The 26,277-nt window shown below is 34.1% G+C and overlaps 2 protein-coding genes, 2 long non-coding RNA genes and 1 pseudogene across 6 annotated transcripts; 2 read left to right on the forward strand and 3 right to left on the reverse strand.

Annotated features, from left to right (window-relative positions):
* Nucleotides 1-1,100: 1,100 nt before the first annotated feature.
* On the reverse strand, nucleotides 1,101-2,271 carry LOC140954206 (uncharacterized). The gene is made up of 3 exons (XR_012170099.1): nucleotides 2,057-2,271; nucleotides 1,572-1,667; nucleotides 1,101-1,468 (listed from the first exon to the last, which is right to left on the reverse strand). It is a non-coding gene; the product is annotated as an uncharacterized lncRNA (long non-coding RNA).
* A 577-nt stretch (nucleotides 2,272-2,848) lies between these two features.
* On the reverse strand, nucleotides 2,849-4,263 carry LOC140954239 (uncharacterized). Its single transcript, XR_012170100.1, has 3 exons — nucleotides 4,026-4,263; nucleotides 3,743-3,938; nucleotides 2,849-2,978 (listed from the first exon to the last, which is right to left on the reverse strand). It is a non-coding gene; the product is annotated as an uncharacterized lncRNA (long non-coding RNA).
* A 1,012-nt stretch (nucleotides 4,264-5,275) lies between these two features.
* On the reverse strand, nucleotides 5,276-8,692 carry LOC118030762 (peptidyl-prolyl cis-trans isomerase CYP57-like; annotated as a pseudogene).
* Nucleotides 8,693-9,252: 560 nt separating this feature from the next.
* LOC118030763 (U-box domain-containing protein 52) lies at nucleotides 9,253-14,219 on the forward strand. Its single transcript, XM_073409881.1, has 9 exons — nucleotides 9,253-9,822; nucleotides 9,909-9,994; nucleotides 10,107-10,228; nucleotides 10,326-10,535; nucleotides 10,748-11,042; nucleotides 11,181-11,405; nucleotides 11,526-11,954; nucleotides 12,140-12,931; nucleotides 13,247-14,219. The coding sequence occupies exons 1-9, from the start codon at nucleotides 9,648-9,650 to the stop codon at nucleotides 13,322-13,324; spliced, it is 2,412 nt and encodes an 803-aa protein (XP_073265982.1). The 5' UTR covers nucleotides 9,253-9,647; the 3' UTR covers nucleotides 13,325-14,219.
* Nucleotides 14,220-19,613: 5,394 nt separating this feature from the next.
* Nucleotides 19,614-25,453, forward strand: LOC118030764 (conserved oligomeric Golgi complex subunit 8). Of its 3 annotated transcripts, none has more exons than XM_073410080.1 (13): nucleotides 19,614-20,089; nucleotides 20,167-20,319; nucleotides 20,894-21,042; nucleotides 21,699-21,776; nucleotides 21,874-21,967; nucleotides 22,100-22,174; nucleotides 22,355-22,651; nucleotides 22,982-23,049; nucleotides 23,134-23,188; nucleotides 23,345-23,483; nucleotides 23,877-24,061; nucleotides 24,145-24,500; nucleotides 24,950-25,453. In XM_073410080.1, exons 1-12 carry the CDS (start codon nucleotides 19,964-19,966, stop codon nucleotides 24,451-24,453), a joined length of 1,728 nt encoding a protein of 575 aa, XP_073266181.1. In that variant the 5' UTR covers nucleotides 19,614-19,963; the 3' UTR covers nucleotides 24,454-24,500; nucleotides 24,950-25,453. The 3 variants fall into 3 exon arrangements, with proteins under 3 accessions (XP_073266181.1, XP_073266180.1, XP_034890904.1); XM_073410079.1 differs by lacking the exon at nucleotides 24,950-25,453 and adding an exon at nucleotides 24,799-24,943; XM_035035013.2 differs by lacking the exon at nucleotides 24,950-25,453 and having other exon boundaries at nucleotides 19,615-20,089; nucleotides 24,145-24,788.
* Nucleotides 25,454-26,277: the final 824 nt, after the last annotated feature.

Below are 26,277 nucleotides of genomic sequence, written 5' to 3' on the forward strand. Positions count from 1 at the left end.
TCAGAAAAAAATAATCAATTTAAACAAATTATCAAGGTAAAAAATAATAATTAAAATAATAAAGATCAAATTGATAGGAAAAAAAAATCAAGGAGAATGAAATTACAAATAAAACTTTTTAGAAGCATCTCGAATAAAATAAATATTAATTAAAAGAATGAGTACTAAATTTAAAAGATAAGAAAAATTGAAAGGGAATGAAAATGAAAAAAAATTCAATTTTTAAATCATTTCAAATAAAATAAATAATACTTAGAAACTAAATGTAAATGAATAACAAATTAAAGTGCTTCTTTTATATAAAACTAGTACAAAAATCAAGGAAAAAAGAAAAAGAAAAAAAAAGTTGCACGGCCAAACTAGAGATCCATTTAAACACGCACTGCACTAGGACAAAAAAAAAAAACCGAGATGATGTGAACACTGTATAAGAGGCCAACTTTTGATCACCTCATGACATCTCACGCACCACCTAAAAGATACAAAGACAACCCACACACCAATAAGAGTTTTTTATAATATTTATATAAAGTCAATTGCCAAAGATCCCCTCAATTAACTTGCTTATTATAAAATTAAAAAAAAAAAAAAACCAATGCGAAAAGACACCAACATCCTTGTATATGAGTTATAATTTTTTTGTTTTTTAATGTGAAATGAGTTATTTTATTGTTTTTAAAAATAAAATACATGATAAAGCCCGTAACTCTAGACTATAATTTTCTGCTTATTAAATAATTTCACTGTATCAAAAAACCATATAAAAACCTTACCCCTTTCAATTCATAAATGACTTCTTAATTATTGGAAAAAGACTATTCTATCCAACGGAGGACTTGACTATTCGCGAAAGAATGACAAAAACACTGAAACACGGATCCAATCTAGTGTTTTGTTTTTTTTTTCTACCGTGAAAACTTGATATCTTACAGTTTATTTTTAATTTAACAAAAGGCAATAAAGAAATCCAAAAATCAAGCATCTAAAAGTGGAATGGCTTTGGATCTCTCACCTACAAGTTATTTCTAGTGAGCTGCAAGAATCAAGCTTGCTATGGACGAGACGATGAAATAAAAACAAATAGAATGAGGCTTTGCACAGTCCTATAAGCTACGCGGATTTCATAAATTATTCCAGCCTGTCCATGTGAGGGACGGGAAACAAGTCATCATCCGCAACATGATAATCAATTTAGTATTCAAGAGTCCCATATGAGTTCGATGCTAATTGCTAATTCTTAACAAAATAAAAACGGTGGCAAAGGCGGAGACCAAGTCAGGATTCTTGAGATTTGAAAATGGATATAATATTCTCGTCACCATGGAAGCACTAGATAAAACATGCTTGCCCAATTCAACATCACACGCTATTTTTGACCAGACCACTATCTATGTGCTAACAGTTGAGGGAGGAATACAGAGCACGGTGTCATTTTTTCTTGTATTAAAGCTGCCATGATCGCCTTTAGCTGTTTTACCAAAATTACACGAAGTTGAATGGCTAGATGAAATTGATTACACAAAGTTGAATGGCTAGATGAAATTGATTTGAGGGACTTCCTAGAGACTTACCAGGTCCAACTTCCAACGAGATTCCAGTACATGGTTTACGTGGTGGTCGCCAGTTTGAATCTGATGGAATGAGCAATATCGATTTTGGCCGGTCCTCTACAGATGAAAATTAAAACTCGAGGTCAGGTCTAACAAAGTCATATGTTGAACAACAACAACAACAACATGTGCATTTCGGTATTCAACAAGTCTGAACTCGAAAGACTTTGCATTCCTGTTCCCAGAGGTAAAACAGAAGATGCCTCGTCCAATATCATTCCAACGTCAAACATTTGAAAAGTTCATGGGTTTTATTAGTGGGGTTGGTTCATATCAAAAAACATTGCATCAATTGACCAAATCACTGATTGTTCATACAAGTAATTGTTTTCAAATCCAATCTAATTATCACATATTTAACAGATGTACAACAGTTAGTGCTGTTATCTAAAAGGTGCAAGTTAAAAAATGAGAGGCGAGAAACAGCAATTAAGAAGACTAATTACCGAAGATTATAGCATGAGGTGGCTTCTTTGAAGCATTGTTTCCAGGTAAAGAAGTTGGCTCATCCAGTGAACCTAGACTTATGAGAACAAATGTAGGTCAACAATGCACCTCCAGTAACCAGCGTCCATAATTTACTGCGACTCTGGTCAGCATCAGTGAATTATCTGTTGTCGACTATAAGCAAAGACGGGATGCAAGTTAACCAACTCGTCAATCACATCATGCCTGAGAAATCAATAAGCTTGCATATTTCATAGATGAGTCTAAGCAAGGGGTTTGCCAGCCCATTCCAGTTCTCATCTCTTCTGCTTGGGTCGCATCTGGTTAAATTTCTCTTTCCCCTTCTCCAAAAGAGGGTCATGCACAACATAGTCATTTGGATCCTCTTTGTGAGACATACCATCCTGTTACAATCACAATAAAGGAGAACTTCCTTACGTGTTGTGAATAAATTGATAAGGTTTTTAAAAAGAAGAGCGATCCTATTTCAATAATTACTAACATGATCATGGTTTTTGCCTTCAAAGATAAACCTACGTGTTGCATGTGCTGAGGACTTCAAGGTTCTTGTTTACAGAAGATCCAAATATCAACTATTTAATGTTTTTAGGATGATTTGCACTGTTTTGTAACTCAACTAGTAGGTCTAAGAATACATTGACAGGAATTTTGTCATCTTTAATTTCACTCTGGGTATTTTTATCAATTTGAAAACATAAAATAATATCAGATCATGTGGTTTCCATAACTGTTCAAAGAAATGAATAGAATTCACACTGAAGCTTACCTTGCCACGTTCAGGTGCAAATGTTAGCCGGAAAGTGCCCCAGTCAGACAAATCCTCATTATCAGCAACTCCAGATTCGCTGTTTGAGGCATCTGCCTTCGTAGAGAGGGCCTTTCTAAGCTTTTCAAGTTTAGCTTAAACCAAATAAACCAGAAGAAAAGGATTAAAATACGCAACTACACTGTACATGTAGAAGAAAAAACAGGTTAACTTGTCCAAGTACACAAACAGAAGATAAATGTGAAGCAAATAATTGTAGGAAGTTTTTGCTTCATCCTTCAACTCATCCTTGTTTTGACTAATTGTTCATTATCATTCATTTGATGGCTGGGAGAACAAGGAGATGGGAGAAAAATGGAAAACCCTTACTGTCCTAATATTTTGAATTCTTTTCATTTCCTCCATCTCTCAGTTAAAAAAATCAAGTATATTCTGGCATTTAGCAAAATCTATCTTCATTCAAAACATTTTAGTTTCCTTTCCTTTATTTATTTATTTATTTTAAAAATGAACATTTTCATCCTTTTTCTGACGGTGTGTTGCCTAAAGGAATATGAACAAAGCAAAATGATCTTAGAGAAAATTAACAGAAATATATTAAGTTGCTAATAGTACGAAAAACATGTTCGTGTAATCCTCATCAATGTCCAAGTTCCCCCAACATTTTCATCCACTACTCCCATGCATGTTCTTATGTTCACCAGCGCTAACACATCACTCCTCGCTCACGCGTTTTCCCACCAGATTCCCAACCTTCAAAATTCCCTAGCAACTAAAATTTTGATAGCCAAACATGATCAATCAGTACAATTTTTTTCTAGCCTCAAACAGGATATGAAGAGAACAAACCAGATAAGAGGGTTAAGGCACAAGGATAAACCAAAATCATATAACATACATCATCCTCATGTCCTTGAAATCAGCACTTCTTCTGTTTCTGCAATAGTCTTCCTCGTTCAGTTTCACTGAACAACTGTAAGTCTGCATCAGCGTTAGCCATGCGTTCAGCCCTGGCTTATGATCCTATTCCCTTTTTCTTCAATGACAATTTTTCCACCTTAGTTTGGTCATCATCAATGCTTTCAGCATTAGATCTGGCAGGAACAAAATTGTAATTCAATTTATGATTTAACCTTGGTTTTAAAATTCTGCAAACACAAGAAACAATTTCACAAACTAACCAGGTAAAAAGATTCCAACAACACAACCTATTGATCATAATGACAAATAAACAAGGATATGACCAACACAAGGTTACACCGGGGACATGCACCACACCAACCCGACATGAGCAGAAGTTACGTTGAACATTGATTACTAAGCACTGAAGAATGAGCACATCACAAAAACCCTTGGAGGAAAGGTGACCCCAAAAAGAATAGTGACAATTCCAGGAAGAAAAAAAATGAAAATCATTCATGTCTAACCTTGCTGAGATTTGATGATCCTTCAAGCTAGAGCTCCCTGCACACCCAATATAAATCAAGAGATGCATGTTAACAATTGAGGCAATCATGAAGGAGAAAATCATTCATCAAATGGAAGAAAGAAGTACATATCAGACAAAGACGAGATGATCTAGATGCCAAATTGCCCAACCACTTGATAAATATCAAACATAACAGATAATCAATCTAAACAAAACACCATTTTTTAGGCACTTGATGTATTATGAGGATGTGATGAATCTAATTTGGATATGCAAAAAATTGATGGATAACAAAATTACTATGATGAACTTACAAACAAAAAAGATAGTATAGGGATCTTCTTTGGGATATCAACTAAACTGTAATTGTAGGGGGAAAAAATCTTCCCTTCATGCAATGGCTTCATCAAGTAGAGTTGAAATAACAATAAAATAAATAAAAACCATAATATGAGAAATCAAGTGTCAAAGTCATTCCTTTATTCAATGATTCCATTTTTTGTTATGTTTTCCATCAAGATGTTGCATATTAGAGTTTTTGTATCTAGCATTTAGTTTACTAATTGCTTATTTACAACTTGTAATAATTGTTTGTATGTATCAACTGAGCAAGCTTCTTGCATGTATATTTCTGTGTGTGCTTGTACACTTCGTTGCATTCAAGTAGCATTTGACTAGTGTTACATGAAGAGAAATCACTTCTGAAATGGCCAATAACCTATACAGTTAACAAGGCTTTCTCTGCCACCATTTTCTGCTATGCCATTTCAGATGAAAATAAAGAATTCAAAATCTAGACAAAAGAAATATATTGTTTTGAAACAAAGAAAATAGACATGTTAATGTTGTGAAAATTCATCAAATGAAAATGTACTGTAAACTGTCACAGTACCATTTTGCTTTAGCTTAGGTGGAAGATCACCAAGCTCCTTTCCTTTTTTAATTATTAGCTGGCGCATTCCTGAATAAAAAAGGGCATCATCTTCATCATCATCATCACTATTAGAAATCTCTCCTTGGTGCTTCTTTCTTTGAGCCTGGAGCTTCTTTCATAGATAAAGTGCCTTTCTTTGAGCTTAGAGCTTCTTTCACAGATAATTGAACATCCCTCGTTGTTTCACCTTCAGAAGAGTTCTGCATTGATTCAAACACATCCCAAATGAAAAATAATAGACCAAAATCCAAATTATGCAGTATTGCCAACGCACTGCACATTTTTGTAATAAACTTAAACATAAGTATAATTTTTGCGAAAAAATGCAATATTTAAAGCTATTTGAACACTAAATCACTGCTACAACACCAAATCACAGCTATATCTAAGTGTTCAATAGCTGAATGGCATGTGCCTTTTCCCTATGCCCTTTTGTCTAGAGTTTTAGTTGTTGTAGCATTTCTTCCCTTTAATCATGGGTCATACTGTAACTTTATTTGATCATAAACAGCATAAAAGTAAGAATGGCAAAATTATCAATTCTTTACTTGGATTTTCTTCTTTTAGGAGATGAGGATCATTTAGTACATCATGACTACTCTTGGTCTTTTGCTTAGTGGCTGCCAACTGATTCTCCTCTTCTTCAGCTTCTCTCCAAAAGAAAGCAAGTTCAGCTTTCTGCATTAAGCAAAGCCTTAACATGGTAACAGGGACAACAATAAATGTCTTTGCATTCTCAAATTATGACATTCTGTCAGGTTGGGGGAACTTACTTCTCTGCTTTTTTCTTTGAATCTTTATTTTCAGTTTCAGTTTCAGGTTCGATTGAGGACTTGGAAGGTACCTTTGGAATGATATCCTCAAAAGGGTTCTACAGTACCTAAATAAGGATTTCAATATATATTGTGACCACGGATTCTTGAGAGTATGGAAATTCAAAGTTGATACAAAATGCAAAAGCATATTATATTGACATGTCATGTACCAGATGCAGTAAGAGCAAGATGAATAGGCACAATATACCAGCAAAATATCATACACCTAAAAGACCATACTACACACATGTTTTTACATAATCATCTTTCTCAATTGCCAAAACTATTGAACCTTTAACAGCTCCAGAAATTGCTATGCATTTATAATAAAAGATACCCATTTCACAGCACAAACAAGCCTACCTCAACTGATGTTATTCTTGGAGGTGGATCTAACGGCCAATCATCATTCTTATTAGTTTCAGCCTCGCCAAGTGACAGAAGATTAAATATTGAATCCCCAGTAATCTGAAAATGAAAAATATTAGTTCCAAACAAGACTCAATATAGCCCAAAGAATTTCAAATCAAAAAAGCAAAACCTACATTACCTTCCCGAAAATAGTATTCTTCTTATCAAGCCAATCAAACCTTTCCAACGTGATAAAAAATTGACTCCCGTTTGAATGTGGCCTACCCGCATTTGCACATGCAACTAAGAACTAACCCTCTATAGTTAAATCTCAGAAGTGAAGTACTCATCCGCAAACACAGTTCGATATATACTTTCACCACCTACAAATATCAACAAGCATCAATATTCCAATTAACAATATCACAACAATAAAATCACTTAAAGACAATGATTCCTTCTAATATTACAAAAAAAAAAAAACTACAAAATTTAACCAAGGGAAAAAAATCCACTTAAATTGTTAAATGAAGGGACAAACTTTAAACAAAATTTTAATTTCTTATCCAAAAATTAGCCAAAAAAAGTCACCAGCATGTAAATACATCCCAATTTAACCAAATAACTGATAATTACACTTTAGTCGCATTAACAAACACATAAAATCATCAATCTATACTAAACTACAAGAAACCCTGAAAACCCTATGACAAGCCCTATATTAATAAAAAAAAATGCAGCTATCAAATTAAACAGAACAGAGAAATTACAGAATCACCTACCTGTGCCAGCGCCAGTAGGGTCACCGCCTTGAACAAGAAAGATTTTAATAATACGATGAAAGATGGTATTAACATAGTAACCTTCGAGGCAGAGTTGAACGAAGTTTCTAACAGCTTTTGGTGCTTCTTTAGGCCAGAGCTTGATATCTAAAGGACCGTAGGTTGTGTTTAGTATTACTTTTTGCCTTTTGTTGGTAGCCCCGACACGTAAATTGATGGCATTATTCTGTGCTAACCAGGATCAGGGGCAAAGAGTGTGGGTGAGGTTTAGGAATTTTTAATGAGCGATAGGTGTTTGTGTTTTTGCCTCCGTGAATTGGTTCCCTTCGAGTGTGTAATAATTTTGAGCTGGCATCAAAGACGTGTTTCAAAAGAAGAGAGTAAAAAACGTTTTCGGAGAAATTTGTTGGCTTAACTTTGCTCTTTGTATTAATTTAGTATCCCTACTGTTAACTTTGATGAATTAAGTCAGTCTACAATTATTCAGTGTTTTTTAAAATTATTTTTAAAATACGTTAGAGTATAAAAAATTAATTTAAAAAAATTAAAATTTTATTTTGTTATGATTTGGCAAATTAGACAACGAATATCATTATCCACTGTCAAGTTAATTTTTTTGTGAATTTTGACTCTTACAAAGAAAAAATAATAAGTGTCCAATTTCTATTACTTCTATTTTCAGAAAAAAAGAAAAATTGATTATAAAAAAAATATTTTAAAATAAACTCTGCTAATATTTAATTTATTCACACTTAGAAATTTTCTTTCCTTTTTTTTATTACATGGAATTTCTTTTACTTTATTTTAAAATGTAAAAAATAAATAAAAAATTAACAAAAAATTGTATAATCATGAGATTTTGTGTTTTATGAATATATTATGGATGGATATTCATTTATTTTTTAATCAGTTATTAAATCAGTTAAGACTAGAGAAGAAGATTTGGAAAAACAAGATCAAACATCTTATATGAACCACTACAGTACTGTTACTATATGGAACCCTAGGTTTCAATGCTATTGCAGCCGTAATGACCTATCATGTCTGCTGGGTTATATAGGTTTGGTGTTGCTGCTACAATAAGTAAATTATCGCACAGGCATCATCCGGATGGCAAGAACAAACCATTGCAGACATTTGCCTCATTTATTACACCACCAATGCCAATTTAATTTCTCTCTCAAGCTTTCAGTGTATAAATCCATACCTTGATTTGCTGCTAATGCATAACGAGATAAAGAAAAACAAATGGTGGCCATGCTTGAGCTTCAGTTTTGCTCAGTCACAGATTCCTTTTGCCCACTGGTGACCACAAACATGAAGGCCATCGCCAATAAAGAGCTGGTGTTACTGGGACTGGAATTCGAAAAGGTTTTGAGTGGTTTGCGGATCAAGTGGGTGTCGTCGGTATTGGATTTGGGTAAAGTTCTAGTGGACATGGCAATGGACTCGGGTCAGAATCTGGTGGGTATGGAGACAGGCGAGGTTTATTCTACTTTTAAGTTTTAACCCTATAAAATTTTTTGTGTGTTCAATTTTTTGAAGGTGTTTTTTTTTTTTTTTTTTTTTTTTTTTACTATTTTTTATATTGTTTTAATATGGGAATATTAAAAATAAGTTTTTAAAAATATAAAAAAATATTGTTTTAGTGTATTTTTAAATAAAAAAATACTTTAAAAAACAACCGTTATCCTAATATCAATATCTATATATACTTTAATTTTTTTAAAATAAAAAATATATTATTTTAATATATTTTTAAGTAAAATATACCTTGAAAAATAACTATTATCATATCCTTAAACATTTTTAAAGTGAAACGAGACTTACAAGTCTATTTTTGCGGTTTATTCACTTTTAACCATATAAAATTTTGTATGTTAAATTTTTTTAAGTTGCTTTATTATTATTATTATTATTATTATTATTATTATAATTATTATATTTTATTATTTTTCTTCATCATATTATTTTTTATTTAAAAAGTATTTAAAAAAACCACCGCAGCTTTTAAAATTCATATCTATATACATTGATATCTAGATACACTTTTCTTAATTAAGTAATTATCTAGCAGGCAAAAAAAAAGGGTTGTTTGTCCCTGTAGGTTTGGTTTGACTAGGAAGTCAAATTTCCAAGATATCCAAACAAAGTATTTACTATTCAAAGGATAAAGATGTTTATCACAAGCAAAGTCTCAACATATATAGTTGTATAAACAAGTACAGAGAGAATGTCCTGGCCAATTTTGCCTAAAAGAAGCAACGGAGGGAGGGAGGGAGAGGCACAAGAGCTGGAAACGAATGAAAAGAAGTTAATCATTAGTTTCTTTCTACCTTTTTTTCTCTCTTATTTCTTTTCCCCCCCTTTAGCCAGACTTATATAACCTGTGGTGGTTTTGGAGATCCTGACGCCATTTTTTGTAGCATCGAAAACTTGAATTTGATTATCCATATATCTTATTCGAGGGGCATCATCAGCAATATTCCTAAATGCCTTCCAATGCCACAGCTGATGACAATGGCGATTCACTCTTCAATGCCACTGCTGTAGCCATTGACAAAGACAAGAACAGCCAGCATGCTTTTCGTTGGGCTGTTGATAATTTCGCAAGAAGTAACCCGGTTATTGTCCTAATTCATGTCAAGCACAAAAACCATCAATATAGTAGGTACCCCCTTCTCTTTTCTCATTCTGTAAATGAGTTGAGGTTTTGTCTGATTGTTTTGTTTTATCTGTTGAGATTCATTCAGAAGTTGCTGATGGTGATCAGGCTGACGAGGCGGAGGAGGTGCAGCAGCTTTTCACTTCCTCCCGTGGATATTGTGCCCGTAAAGGGGTAAGCAAAGCTGATGCCTTGCATGTAGAATCTGGCCTTACAAGGTTATATTATTATAGCTGCATTAAAATTAATGGGATTCATAAATATACATATATATTGCCAAATTCAGGTTCGTTTAAAGCAGGTAGCACTAGATCACATTGATGTTGCCCAGGCGGTTGCGGACTACATCAACAGCAGTTTAATTGGAAATATTGTTTTGGGTGCATCAGGAAGAAATGTTCTTACAAGGTCTCCCTCTCGAAAAATAGTACTGAACTAGGAAAATCTTTGGTTTACAGAAATTACAATGTACAGTACTAAGCTATCTCATGTTATGGGTGCACAGGAGATTCAAAAACCAAGATGTTCCAACTAGCTTGATGAAAATTGCCCCGGATTTTTGTTCTGTTTATGTAATCACTAAAGGGAAGATCCTCTCTTCCAAAAAAGCAAAACGAATGCCTCCTTCTAGTGCACCGCAAAAGACACCATCTATGCCAGCAGTTTCATCTCGAAGTCAGCAGGATAATGCTGAACTAGATTCAGATGGAGTTAGGTAGGAGTTTTTTCTGCACATTTCACTCCTTATTAATGGAAAAGATCCACTGATAGATAAGCAGAGGCTTAACCATCAAAATCTAATACTGCACTGTGTGTGAAGATGCGTTCCTTAGTATACATGAATGGAAAGGAAGCATGCATGTTTATCTAGAATGCTCTCTTAATCACATGCCTTGTTTAATGTTACTTTTCTTCCTCTTAAACTAGAACACAGACAAGGAAGAGAGAGTGTAGAAGTACAGAACCAGGTGGATTTCCTTCGGACAAGGTCCATGATCTCATTAGAGAACCACAACATGAGGGAGGAAGAAAGATCATTTCTAATTTCTCAATGGAAAGCACTGACCCTCCCTTCTCTGCCGGAAGACTCTCAACTTTCCGTTATTCTACATCTGATGCGTCTCAAAATACAGGGACATTCGCGTTGGCAATCATGGACAGCTCGGCCCAGGGTTTAGATGTGTCTGTTGCTTCAGCCTCCTCTCTGAACGAGTCAAACGCAGTAAGTGCAAAGCTTCAGTCAACATCAGTAGGTTTCTTTAGGTTGAACGTTTTGTAAATTGTATTCATACAGTAAGAATTACTGCATTGTAAAAAATGGATATTGATAACTGTAGCATTTTTGGATTATGCTTTGCAGGACTTCTTAGAAGCTGAGATGAGAAGACTGAGGCTTGAGCTGAAGCAGACCATGGCAATGTACGGCACAGCTTGCAAAGAAGCACTTTCAGCAAAAAAAAAGGTAGTTTTATACCATCATCGAATGCATCAAAAATTTGAAAGAACATTGCTGTCATTGAACTCAATCCTGCATTTGAACACATCGCAGTTTCCATACTCAGTTGGCTGCTTGATACCCAGAAGAAACTTAATTGATAGGTTATAAAGAAAATGTTATGAGACGCCACAGCTTAAAGCACCATTAACAAATGTTATGTTTTTTAAATTGGTTCAAAAGGTTTAAAGCTGAATGTTCTTGATCCAGGCTACTGAACTTAATCAATGGAAGGTTGACGAGGTTCGTAAGTTTGAGGAAACCAAGCTCGCAGGAGAGGCAGCTCTTGCCATGGCAGAGATGGAGAAGGCCAAGTGCAGAGTTGCCATTGAAGCAGCTGAGAAATCACAGAAACTAGCAGAGATGGAAGCTTGGAAAAGAAAGCAGGCTGAGATGAAAGCTGAGCGAGAGACTGGAGAGAAGAATCGTGCTTTGAATGCTTTGGCACACAATGATGTGCGGTACAGAAGATACACTATTGAAGAGATTGAAGAAGCCACGGATAAATTCTCACCATCAAATAAAATTGGTGAAGGAGGATATGGACCTGTGTATAAAGGCAAACTTGATCATACCTCGGTTGCCATCAAGGCTTTAAGACCTGGTGCTGCTCAAGGGAAGAAGCAGTTCCAACAGGAGGTAAGGTATCAAAATAATCTTCTCAGGATTACAAGTGTGATTGTCTGCACAATCTGATTGAGTCATTCATCTTTAAATAGTGCGCCTGTTTTTCCTCTAAACCATTAAATATTGGTCAGAAGCCTAATTATTTTTGGAGTTGTTTAAATTCATGACTGATTTAGCATTCTCGGTAATGTGAGTAGGTTGAGGTTCTCAGCACCATTAGACACCCACACATGGTCCTTCTTCTTGGTGCCTGCCCTGAGTATGGAGTCTTGATATATGAATGCATGGACAACGGAAGCTTGGAAGACAGGCTGCTTCAAAAGGACAACACCCCTCCAATTCCATGGAGCACACGATTCAAAATAGCTGCTGAGATTGCCACCGCCCTTCTGTTCCTCCACCAAACAAAGCCAGAGCCCCTTGTCCACCGGGACCTTAAGCCAGCAAATATTCTTTTAGACCGTAACTACGTGAGCAAAATTAGTGATGTTGGCCTTGCTCGTTTAGTCCCTCCTTCTATAGCTGATAGTGTCACACAATACCACATGACCTCAGCTGCAGGTACATTTTGTTATATAGATCCCGAGTATCAACAAACAGGAATGTTAACTACAAGATCAGACATTTACTCAATGGGAATAATGTTACTCCAAATCATCACGGCCAAGCCTCCGATGGGTCTTGCTCATCAGGTGGGGAGGGCCATTGAAAGAGGAGGATTTTCAGACATGCTCGACCAAACAGTATCGGACTGGCCTGTGGAAGAGGCGTTAAGATTTGCTATACTGGCATTGAAGTGTGCTGAACTAAGGAAGAGAGACAGGCCAAGTCTTGCCACAGTTATAGTGCCAGAACTTAACCGGTTGAGAGACCTCGGAATGAACTCAGAACAGCAGCAGAGCCGTGGAGTAAGCAGCAGAGGTCGTAGTTGCAGTCCTCTTCGACATCCTACGTCAACTTCACAGGCATGGATGTCAAATGCAACTCAGGTTGGTCAATATTGACTCATCATATAGACACCAAGATTCAACTTGTTTAAACTCCGTTGTTTGGTATTAAGGTGCTGGGATGGAAGATATATAGCTGCAAAATTTGTAGGAATCAGGAGGACAATATAGGGACCTTTTGATGCTAAACAAAACTACAGATCATGACACTTGAGAAGTTCAATTTGATCACCCCAAAATTACCTAATCAGCTACAAGGATTCTTTTCACTGTTCATTCTCCATATTGGGCCATAGCGTGCGTTGGTTTCTGAATGCATCTATTTTCTAATGTGCTGTTTTGATGCTAATTAACCAGGAGAAAGCACGTACGTCCTGTAGAGGGAGAACTGAACAAGGTTCTAATCAGGGAGATGCCGACGGCCAAGAAAGTTAAGGGCCAACCTACATGAACCACCACCAGAAAGCTACTTGCTGATAGAAAAGAACGAAGTGTTCATAAACCAAAGAGACATGGACATTCAAGGATGTTTGTAATGTGAGTTCTGATATTTTTGTAAGAAAACAAGATGAAACAAAGAGGCATGTATCAGAAATGATGGGAAACAAGAACTGTGAATCTCACTCTCTTGCGAAAGTGGCTTCTGTATTCCATTACTTTTGTTCTTCCAGCACAATAGACAGTTTTTTTGTTATCTTCTAATGCTAGGCGGAGGTTGAAAGTTCCTTTGAGACAGTGAATAGAGAAACAAAAAGGCTAACAGGTCAAAGGAAATTTTATCTTTCCTCTAACTTGGATAACAGTTTTATGTAATCACTGCAGATAATTTTTCTTTGTTTTTTTTTTTTTTTTCAAAACTACGACTGAGACATTAACTGGAAAATAGGGTTCCTTCTAGTAATATTGAACACAAGCACAAAGGAGTATGATTACCGCATCCTCATCTGAACTTTGTAAGATCAAGAAGACTGAACAAAGCCACAAAAGAACATAAAGAACCATCTCATAATTAATAGTGCAAAAGGTTGTTAATTAGCTTAGAAAATATGTCCATGATGGTGGGGATGGTCCACATAATCAATTTTGTCCCAAGGACGGAAGTATTCAAGATGGGACAGCACCAATTAATTCATAATTAACTTTGGTGCTCGATGGGAGATCGAAGTCACTAGAACCTGGAGTGGGAGAGAAGATTCAGAAGCCCTATCCTGAAAGAAAAGAACAAATAAAGAAGAAAGGCATAAAAAGTGATAAAGTGAAGAGAGAATTAGTGCCCTCAAAACTGGATTATGATCAGAGAAAGGTATAGGAGAAAGTACGAGTGGGATTGTCAAACAAGTTTTGCTTAGGATTCCTTCTCCCACGAAAATGAAAGAATACAAAAATACAAGCTCCAAAGAGATGATAAAGTAATGATCACAGTGCTTTAGCTTGATACTTAATTATCAAGCCAAAATACTGCATTATAAAATAATGCAGGAACAGTTATGCTCAGCTAAATCTTTGAATTAAGAGCTTTTAGCTAAGTGGGAAACAATGTTGCAATGTCAAATGAAAAGTCTTGATGATTTCATCATGTCTGAGCCATGTAGGTCCAACAATGCGTGTTCTGTCTATTCGCATATGCATCCATTTCAGACAAAAAGAAGAAAAATTTGTACCTTCAATGATCTTGAAACTAGCTAAAGCTCTCTGTACAGCACTCCGTTATATTCTGAAGGCATCAAATTCGGGCACTTGACTTTAAGGTCCCTTCAATTAAGGGCAAGTTTGGCTCAATTTACTCCATTCTGGTTTATTAAATTATTACCCCATTCATTGGTGAATCCAGCCATCTGCAGACCAAAGACTAATAAAGGTGTATTAGTGAGGGCGTCTCCTTTACAGCAATACACCCCTCGACCAATAAAGAAGCATCTAAAAAAAAATGTTTTTTAAAGGATCCATATACACGCTTGTAGAGCTAAAAAGGAGCTTATGTTGGCTGCATTTTGGTTCTTTATTAGGTCACAAGGTAGATAAGAACAACAAGTTCGCGAGTCAGGATTGACAAAGCCACTAACATCATAACCTGCAGGTTCCTTGATTCAAGGTTGTCCAATGCAACTACTAGAGATGGGCTATCTCAATGGTCTGCTAACATCTCCAAGCGGAAGATGGTTTACCTTGTTTTTCAAGATAGTGATTGTGTTGGAGATGGTCATGTTTGCTAGAGCAAACTCTGATGCTGATCCAATGGGAGAACCTGCGGCGGGTTTACTTTGCATAAGTGATTGTGTTACATGTCCAGTCATATGTTCACCACCTCCTCCACCACTCCTCTACTATCCATCACCACCATCCCGCCACTCTCCATCTCCTCAACATTCCTACCACTCCCCACCACCGCAGCCGCCGCCACCTACATCATCACCCCCATCACCACCAGCTTACCATTCACCACCGCGGTCGCCACAAGCACCGTCATGGTATCCTATATGGGGCACTCCTCCACCCCCTGTTTATAATTTCAACACTCCTAACGGCCAAGCACCCCCTGCAAAGGGACTGTACCCCTATCCTTACTACTACTACTATTCCTCAAAGGCCTCTTCTTTTTCTCTCCACGCTCCCCATTTCTTTTTATTGGGAGTCATCCATGCTGTCTACTTCCTGTTCTAGTTGCAAAAGGGATCGATATTCGATGGTGAGAAGTTTGCTAGTAAATTATTTTATGAGGGGAAATTTGAGGGATCCCATGGTGGTAGAATTGTGAAAAACTAATTACGACTAATTATGCTGTTTATTAATTAAATATTTATTTTAAAGTTTGAAGTAATGCTGTTGATTTTGTCAAGAATGGTGTTACTCTTTCCTTTCGTTTCTGCATTGCTCAATTTTAATGTTATGATGCAAGAGAAAGCATATATTGCAAGTTAGCATCAATGAAATTTCTTTACCATCGATGAAGCCCTTTCTTTACTCTTGTTCGAGATCAATTTCTTTACGCAATGGAAACGCCACCGAGGAGTCATCTTCTCGGGTTTTCGATCAAAGTTAAAGATACAACATAGGCCGAGTTTTATGGATGTCTTTCGGGGGCATACTCATATTTGTGCTTTTAGTGCTGAAACAAAAATGGAAAAAAAATGTTAAGAGTCTTAAGTAAACCCGGTACTGTTCGATGTGTTTATAATCTGAAACCTAATTTTAACTCTATTTTATTTCAAATTAATATTATTGTTGGTTCCTAAAATCTATATATACATAATAAAAATAATAATTTTTTCAAGAATCTCATTAGATAAATCTAAAGTTATTTAAGGGTTTATACAAAGATTATCTAAATATCAAGTATTCTTTTCTGCTTTGAATAATTATTTTTAAGATTGAGTTGTTGCAAACCATAAGTCATCTAAATATTCGGTTTTTAGTAGTAATTTACACCAAATAAACTAATGAAAATTCTCCTAAACCCTTTTAAGAAAAAGGGATTGTTTTGTCTTTAAGTACTAGTTTTTTTTTTTTTTTCAAGTGTTTTGTATAGTATAACACATTAAAATATATAACAATTCTATTTATAAAGAGACCTAAAAATCATATAAATAACAAAAATATCAATTTGTCATCTGAATGATATCACATATATTATTTTATAATAATTTTAAAAATTGATTCAATCAAGTTCTTATTTAATTTTTCTAGGTCTAGTAATTCTCTCTTATAAATTATATTATATTCCTCAATTTCTAAAACTTATTTACAATTCAAGATATACTTTATTAACCTTTTCTAACAAATAGTTTATATGTGTGTGATCTATTAGGTTTTTTAATAAGTTGGCCTAAATATAAATTAAAAATAATATATAAAATAGGATTAAATTAATTAATTTATTATCTGAATTGATTGATTTATATTTAAAGATTAAGTACAATATTTAACAATTTGTCATGATTATCAAATATTAGAAAAGTTATAAGTGGTTTGACTGAACACTTCAATGATTAATTTCTAAAGTTAATTATTATCTATTCATCAATAATATTCTGATTTAGACATTATAGCATGAAGTATGTTTATTTTATCAAATCATGTTTGTTCTCAACATTAATCATTGATTATTTAAATAAAATTTGAAATTATTTTTATATCTCGTTCCATCTTGTGCAAGGATTTACAATAAATACTATTTGAGAACAAATAAAATGTTTTTTTTTTCTAATTCACCTGGGATGATGAATCCTCTCTTGATCACTTATATATTTTCATATAATTTATATTATACTGAATATCTACTTGTTTGTTGCTCTTAGTTAGGATAATGTATATCAGGATCATAACATAATATTTTTTTACATAAGATAACTTAGTAATCTCAAGTATAAGTATTACTCACATAAGTGTCATGTGAACCTTTTCCATAGACATAAGTGATTTCTTTATATGAAATTCTCATGCATGTCAATTTAGTGTGTATGTCATTTGACAATCATCTATATATTAGTTCTAGATATTCCTTATACATCAATTTATGAGAATAATTGTTTCTTTTCATTAAAGAAAAAAATAATATATATTAGTTTTAATGACTCTAATTAATATCCAGTTTTAATAAAAAACTAATCAAAAAATATTTAGAAACAATGTTTTAATGCAATAATAATCTTATAATTATAACAACTTTATAATTTTTTTTATAAAATATTTTTGACCTCAAAACTTTATCTTTATTATAGATTCATAACACAACATAAAAACAAGTCTTCACAATAAAACTCTAAACACAAAGCAAAGCACACAACACAAATATCCATACTATTACTCTTAAGTTCTTGCTCTTGTTTTTCTACTATATTGTTCATATCTAAACCTGTTTTTGCAGAAAAGCTATGGAAGCTCACTCATCAACCTATAGGATCGAAAATCAAGCCTAACCACTCCACAACCTAAACTTATAATCATGAAAAGTTAATTCTAACCCTAAGTTTTCACAAAATTTAATAAATAGGCATGGACCAGATGTTATAATGCTGTTATTTTATTTTATTAAACTATATCACATGAAAACAATCTAAGATGTTGCAAAACAACATGAAATTAAAATTAAAAAATCTTGTATTTTAAACTAAATAAACTTAATTTTTTTTTAATAATCTAATTCAAGTAATTAAATTGTAAATATAAATTAATGTTATTATATGATTATATAAGGAAAGAAAACAGGGACATGTCTAAATTACTGCTTATTGTCGACTAGTTTGATTCCTCACACTATTCTATGAGATAAAACATTTTTTTCTCAATGCAAAAAGAATGTTGGCATTGTTAATATTTTTTAGCATTAATTTTTTTTTTACTGTAAATGCATTCAATAAAATAAATTAAGAATTACATGTACTCATAAAAAATATCAACTATATTGATTACAATAAAAAAATTGAGTTAGAAAGTTGATATAAAGATGTTATTTTCTAGGAAAAAATTGAATATTTATTTCGGTTTGAAATTAAATCCTATGAATTTTAATTGGTTTAAATAAATAAAATTAAAATTTGTTTTTGCCAAATTAATTCAAAATTTATTATTAACATTGCCAGAAAATCATATAAAAAAAACTAAAATAAAACATTAAACTTAATTTCAAATGATTAAACTAGGAGTGAAAAAAAAAATGACAAAAAATACTAAAGAAAAAAAAATATGGATAACAATTACACCTATCTTAGATTGTATCTTTCTCTTATATTGGATACCTTTTTAAAAAAATATTTTTTTTTTTCATCTTGCATTACCTTATATGTTCATAATTTTAAATATTATTTTATAGTTTATCAAACATCAATTTTACAAAATCACCCTCAATTGTTATATGGAAAATAAAATGATACAATATAAAAAAAAAAATAAAAAAAAGGTTTAAGATATGTTAAATGAAAACAAAATGACCCCATTTTTATAAAAAAAAAACTTGAATGGAAAAAAAATACAATAAAAAAGGACTTGAATAATAAAAAAAGTTAAGGTAATTCATGTTCATATAAAATTTTTTTTACCTTAAAAATAAAAAAAGTTAAATGGCATGAAGATTTCACTTTAACTCTAGGCATAGATTACTGTGGATTGCGATAATAAAATTGCATGGATATGTTGTGTAATTAAGAGGATCATGAGGATATTTTAGTATTTTCATGTTATATTTTTTAATTTTTAATCAAAAAGCTACTGGCTTATGTTTTACACTCCTCAATGAGTGGGCAACGTTTGCGCTATTAAAAAGGCGTGTGAGACGCTTCATAGAGACCAAATCTAGTCATTCATTGTATTACTAGATGTACAACTGAATCATTTTCCACATGGTGCGATGTGTGTAAACATATCATGATTGGATTGCCATCAATAATCGATTGTTTTTTTTTTTTTCTCATGACAAATAAAATGTACAATTATCTTCTCTTTATTTGGTGTTTGCTTAGATTTGGCAATCACCAAATCCAGACACCACGAGTTTGACACCCACTAGACTCAAGTGTTATGGGTCTGGCATGGCTTGCAAATTTAAGACGTTTATGTTTGGTATAATTATCAAACTCCAGACCTAAAGTGTCCTAAGTTTAATATGATTGACGGATCAGAACGTTAAAATTTTTTTTTTTTAATATTTTTTTATATTATAAAAAAAATTAATATTAATAATATAGCTTAAGTTTGAGAAGACCAGAGAAAAAAAATTTAAATTTAGCCTTCATAATCTTTTCTAACAAAAAAATTCTTTTCTTTTCCTTCTGGTTTTTAATCTTTGAATGACAAGACGAGGATAGGTGCATGCTGATTCCAACGGACAGAATACAATCACAACGACCCAGTGCCGAGACGTTGCCCAACAAAATTAGCCAGCCCCGTCACCTGTCACCGGAACCCACAAAACAAAACCATCTCCCTTCCTTTCCTTCCTTCCAGATCCAGACAAACGAACTCAATTACACAAATTAACATTTCGATATGCTCTTCTCCGGTCAATTGTAATTCAACAGATCTACAATCTCCTCTATAACAAAGTCCAAAACCCTAAGCAATCCATCTTCATCCAAAATTATGGAGATAATAGAAAACGGGCAAGACACGTCGTCGGCGGTTACGAGTCTCCTCCCTCTCGCCTCCGTTTCTCAACAACCTTACGTATCTGAGCTTCTCTCATTCACTCTCGATCGCCTCCACAAAGTATGTTACATTTTTTTTTTTAAATTATTATTATTATTGAGAAAGCTAACTGAATCTGTTATTGGTGGTTGAAAAAGGAGCCGGAGTTACTTCGGGTAGATGCGGAGAGAATACAGAGGCAAATGCAGGAGGTAGCGGTGGTGAATTACCGTGCCTTTATTGCAGCGGCTGATGCTTTGCTTGCTATTCGACAACAAGTTTCTTCTATTGATAACCACCTTGAATCTCTGGTACTTCTCTTGATTTTAGTTCATTGATTGATGCATTGCACTTGTAAAATTCGAAGTGATCAGCGATTAATTTGTGATTTGGAAGGAATTAAACATTATAAATACATGATTTGATTAGTACTACTTCACGGATCAATAAATAATTTGCTGGTTCTAAATGCATGTGTGATGATGAGAAGAGAGAGGTGTTAAGAGTTTTCGTTGCCAGTCAATAGTGAAGCATCTTTTACTCGGCACGAGAACGCTAGCTTATTCTGAATTTATTTTGAGAAAGTTCTAAAATTTGATTGCAATGCCAAGGAGGATTCATTCGGTATCAGGAAGGTTGGACAGTTTCTTTTAAACTGTGAAAAAGTTTACTGGATGTGGTACCCTGGTATTACTGGAGTTTTTAACAAATTAAGAGTAAGGTTTATGTATGATTCTAGAAAATTCTTTTTTCGTTATAGGTATTTAATATGAAGTAATTACTGAATATTGTCTTAGTAACCTTTATATATGTGTTTTTCAAGTGCTTTTAAGAATATGGATTCTTTATAAATTGATGTTTAGTTTGTTTGTTTTTTCATGGCAGATAACTGAGATCCCAAATCTGACATCTGGTTGCACTGAGTTCATTGAATCTGCAGAAGAGATTTTGGAGAAGAGGAAGATGAACCAAACATTGCTAGCAAACCATAGTACATTGCTTGATTTGCTTGAAATCCCTCAACTTATGGACACGTATGTGTTTTTCACATTCAATAAGGTCATGCGTTATAGTTTAATCAATGTCTAACATGGTAGATATGGTGTTTCTCAAGCGTCTACTGTAGTCTAACCCTTCATGCATTTCTTGATTGGTAGTGTTGATTGGCCATCATATCCATTTTAAACTATGTGCAGTGATCCAAGTGTACAAATTAAGTTGGGAACTAAGAAACTGTTCTAACTTACCCAATTTACCATTTAATTAAAAATGTAATTGATTGATCATGGTAAGTTGAGACACTTCTTAGAAGGTGAATTTTGCTTGCCCTTTGGAAGACTGAGATAGTAGGAAGAATTTGTTACACCTAGATGGAGAGGAACTTGGAGGATATGGTCCTCATTTTTATTTCTGTTTTTGTTATTCTTTGGGTGTTTTCAATGGAATATGTTACGATTGCTTTCTAAGAATTTTGTGCAGTTGTGTGCTTGTGTGGTATGGATACTTTTCTTTGGAAGGAAAATTTAAAGAATTCTTAACAAATTGATATTTTATCCTGAAAAGTGCATTAAAGATTATTAAAAACTAGATAGGACCTGGCAGTGGATTGGGGACCTGGTATGAAAATGGCTGATGATTTTCTAATTGTAGCATGGCACTGAAAACTTCAACAATTCCTGTTATTTTGCAGGTGTGTAAGGAATGGAAATTATGATGAAGCCCTTGACTTGGAAACATTTGTTTGCAAACTCTCAACCATGCACCCCAAGTTAGTGATGTCCATGTCATTTCCTTGCCAAATGATATTATTTTTTCCATTTCTTTTGTGAAAGAAAGCTTACTTGGAATCTGTTTATCTCTGAAAGATTGCCTGTTATTCAAGCACTGGCTGCAGAAGTTAGGCAGACCACCCAATCTCTTCTTTCTCAGCTTCTTCAGAAACTTCGCTCTAATATTCAGGTATTATGCAGCAGTCAAATAAAATGCAAATATTCAGGCTTATGAGATGTTGAACAAAATGCAACTTAATTGTTACATGCTAAGGATTGGATTTTAATTACACAATTTTTTGGTTGTGCCATCAAACTGCAGCTGCCTGAATGCCTCCGAATTATTGGATATTTACGTCGCATAGGGGTATTTAGTGAGTACGAAATGCGTTTGCAGGTAAACTCACAAATTTCTTTTGTGTACAGTACTGATTTGGTATTCTAGGGTTGTGCTAAATACAATTCTTTTTAACATTTCCAGTTTAATATGCTACTGGATTAGATACCATGTAAGTTGATTGTATGCTTTCTTTAGTAGATAATATGCTTGCACCTTACAAGATTTTTTTTTTCCCAGTTTCTGAGATGTCGCGAGTCATGGCTTACTGGTATTCTTGAGGATCTGGACCAACGGAATGCTTATGAGTACTTGAAAGGGATGATAAATTGCCATAGAACTCATCTTTTCGATGTTGTTAACCAATATCGAGCAATATTTGCTGATGATACCTCAGGGAGTGAAGAAAATTATGATGGTGGACTTCTTTTTAGTTGGGCTATGCATCAGATTACCTCACACCTTAAAACACTTAAAATCATGCTCCCAAAGATAACCGAGGGCGGGTCTCTGTCAAATATTCTCGACTCATGCATGGTAAGAATCTTGCATTGATATTGGATAAGTGCATTTGTTGTAGAATTCCTTCGAACCTTTGCTGCAAAAATTTACGTGTGAGTGTCTCTTTGATAATTTAAACTTTCTGGTAGACTGTCATCATTCTCCTAGCTTTTTTTGGGTCACGTATACGAGTCTCCTTTTCTATTTTTCTTACAAAAGATTGAATGAAAACATGTGTTTCCCTATTTTCCAGCTCACAAGAGCACATTATCAGCCCTTGTTATAGAAGCAAATTTTATTTAGTTAGGGTCTTGACACTTTCTGCATACAGAATTTGATAATGTATTACATTTTTTTTGTTGACAGTATTGTGCAGTGGGACTTAATTGGGTCGGGCTGGATTTTAGGGGCTTGCTTCCACCTCTTTTTGAGGAGTAAGGATACATCTTTTGTTTTATGTCATTTATTTATTCTCTCATGTTTTCCCTTTGCAAAAGTTGATTTTGGTTATGTTGCAGGGCAGTTCTTAATTTATTCTCTAAGAATATGAATACAGCAGTTGAGAATTTTCAGGTATACTGAAGTTTGGGTTTTCTTTCTTACAGTCGCTTGAGTTTTTTTCCTCATGTTTCTTCTGAACTGGTTATTAAGAACTTCATGGTCTGGTAGTTTTATTTTCTTTCAAGCCTCTCATTGCCTGGTATTCATAACTTGATGTCTTTACTCCAGCTAGTTTTGGATTCACATCGCTGGGTTCCATTACCAGCAGTTGGTTTTCCATCATATAGCATTGGTGAAGAACAACAAGAGGATGTGACCCCACCATCTTATCTTATGGAACATCCACCTCTTGCAGTGTTCATTAATGGTAAGTTTGAGATGCACTCCTAAACATACATTCTCCTCTTTTGTGAATTTCAGTTTTGTGGCTGATTACCTTTATAGTGCAATACAGTTATTTTATAAAATCTGGATTAGTCAGAATTCATATTAGATATTTGAGTTTCAAATACAATCTTGTTGATAAATGATACATGATATTCTGAAAGATAGATGGACCTGCACAATGACAACAATGATTCATACAGAGACTAAATCATTGACTTTTGTCTGTGTTAACTGAGATTGAGTGTGTTCTCAGGGAAGAGTGGACTGAATTCCTGGAATACATGTATAGTTGCTTGAAAACAAATAGAGCTATGGTGTTTCAGAGCATTGCTTGTTCTTTGGCACTGACTGCTGTGTCTTTCTGATGGGTTAGGTGTATCTGCTGCAATGAATGAGCTACGTCCTTGTGCCCCAGTAAGTTTGAAGCATGTGCTTGCTCAAGAACTGATTAAGGGATTGCAGGCTGTTTCCGATTCTCTATTGAGATATAATGCAACTCGGATGCTCAGAGAAAATGAATCTGGACTTTTTCTCTCACTTTGCCGGTCATTCATAGAGGTGCCATTGAGTTAAACCTGGGTTGATTTGATGCTCATTGAATGGAATTTACAACCTCACATTCTTACAAACCCCTTTTGCAGGTTGCTTACCCACATTGTGCCACATGCTTTGGTCGCTGTTACCCAGGAGGAGCTGCTCTTATTATGGATGCGAAGAACTTGTATGATGGAATTGGCCGTTTGCTGGCAACTTCTTCTAGAGAGCTGCAAAGACCTGCCAATAACACAGAGGGAAAGAAGATAACAGAAAATGGGGACCAGCCTGTGGTGGAAAATGGGGTTACTCCAGAGGTAGAACAATCAGGGGTTGCTATTGCCGATGAAAAGGATCAGACAAGCCCAACTGTACAAATTGATGAAAAGCAAGGTGATTCTGTAGCATCTGTGTGAGAAATCCAACCTTGTCATACATGCAGGAAAAGAAGAACAAACAGCCGGTAAACACCCATCACTAGTATGCTTTTCTTCATTCATTTTATCTTCTGAATTGTATCTTGCCATTTGTTATATCATGTCAAGTGATGATTATTATGATTTTTGAAATATTAGTTGTATGATTACGAGAGGAAGGAGGAAGTGGCACAATAAAACAAAATGTTTATAGGCCTAAATGCTGTAACATTCATAGCAAGGCACATTTTATGTCCCCTCTTTTTAGGCGAATACCAGTAAAAAGGGACAAGTTTTGATACTTTTTTTTTTTTTTATGGAAATATTTTGATTTATGGTGTGCAGATTTTAGCTACCTTTCACAATCAAGGTGGCGTAACCCTTAATCAGATTTGATTAAATGGCCTGAATGCTAGCAAAGTATCTGCCCAGATTATAGCATTCACAGCCTTCTTTGCCTCTCCATGGCTTTCTGTTTGCCTTTTCTCATCTGCAGGTTAGGAAGCTGTAATAAATAATGTACGTCCGTAAAACAGAACAAGTGCTGCACATGAAGATGCAAAGGAAAATTGAAACTATTGCATTGAAAAAAAGAGTATTGGAGAGTCAGATATGATGGGGTGGATGGGTGGGTGTTAGATGTGTCCGTACATTGGTCACAATATAATAAACCATCCAACTATGCAAAAATGGTTGTTCTCTAATTAACTGGAAGAAATATACTTGGGATAACTGAAAGCACAGAGTGTAGAGAAACCTCTTGACATCTCTTTCGCGGTATTTTAATCTCCTAGCTGATTAATTAGCGGTGGCGAGATATGTTTTTTATGAAGTTTATTAATTAATCCTGCCAGCTTTACTTCATCTGCTCTCTATTTTATTTATCTCCCACAAGTCTGTTCACGTTTGATTGAACATAAAAACAGCCAATGTCCTGTTCTGTCTATGATCCATGTCGGATCTTTTTTGTTTAATATAAAAAAATACTCAGACATTATTATCTTGTTTTTTAATAGAAAAAGGATAAATCATATTTCATTGATTTGGTATGACTTAATTAATTTAGTGGTGTCGCAGAAAATATCATTAAACATATTGGTTTTTTAAAAGGGAAAAATTAGAGGGGAATAAAAAAAAAAAGAAATTGCCAAATAAAATTTTTATGGTAACTAGAAATTCTAATTAGTTTTTCAAAAATATTGGATAAAGGGTTAATTATGTAATATGAAAATAATTAATTGGATCATACGTGTTTTCTTTGCTCTTGTTTGTGTCTATAGGTATAAGAGCTTATCAATTCTTGTTGGTTTTGGTTGAAGGTCGTAGAGCACGGGTAGTGAAGTTTAACTAATTTTAGCAATTAGTTGCTAGATGTTCTTAAATAATCATGGCTAAGTGAGATTATAAAACAAGATGTGCTTGTCATAGGAGGGGTTTTTAAATAATCATGGCTGAGTGAGATTATAAAACAAGATGTGCTTGTCATAGGAGGGGTGAAGAAGTTCTTTCTTGAGAAAAAGACATCCATAAACTAATGTATGGGGTGGTTTGCTTTATAGTATTGTGTTAAGAATCCTTAATGAAATTATCCACACAAAAGTATTGTGTTAGAGATTCACAATGAAAAGGCCAATACATAGGTGTTAAAAATCAATAATAAAATAGTTCATACATAAAAGAATGTTTGTGGTGAAGGATAATTTTTTATCAAAGCTTGCACTCAAGTACGAGTTTCTTCTAGCCAGGGAGAGTAATACGGGGCTTTTTAGGAAAATAAATATTTTTATTTCCTCCTTTTAGTTTAGGAATTTTTTTTTTCTATTT

The sequence above is a fragment of the Populus alba genome, chromosome 6 (genome assembly GCF_005239225.2).
Source record: "Populus alba chromosome 6, ASM523922v2, whole genome shotgun sequence".
In the NCBI taxonomy this organism is placed as follows: Eukaryota; Viridiplantae; Streptophyta; class Magnoliopsida; order Malpighiales; family Salicaceae; genus Populus; species Populus alba.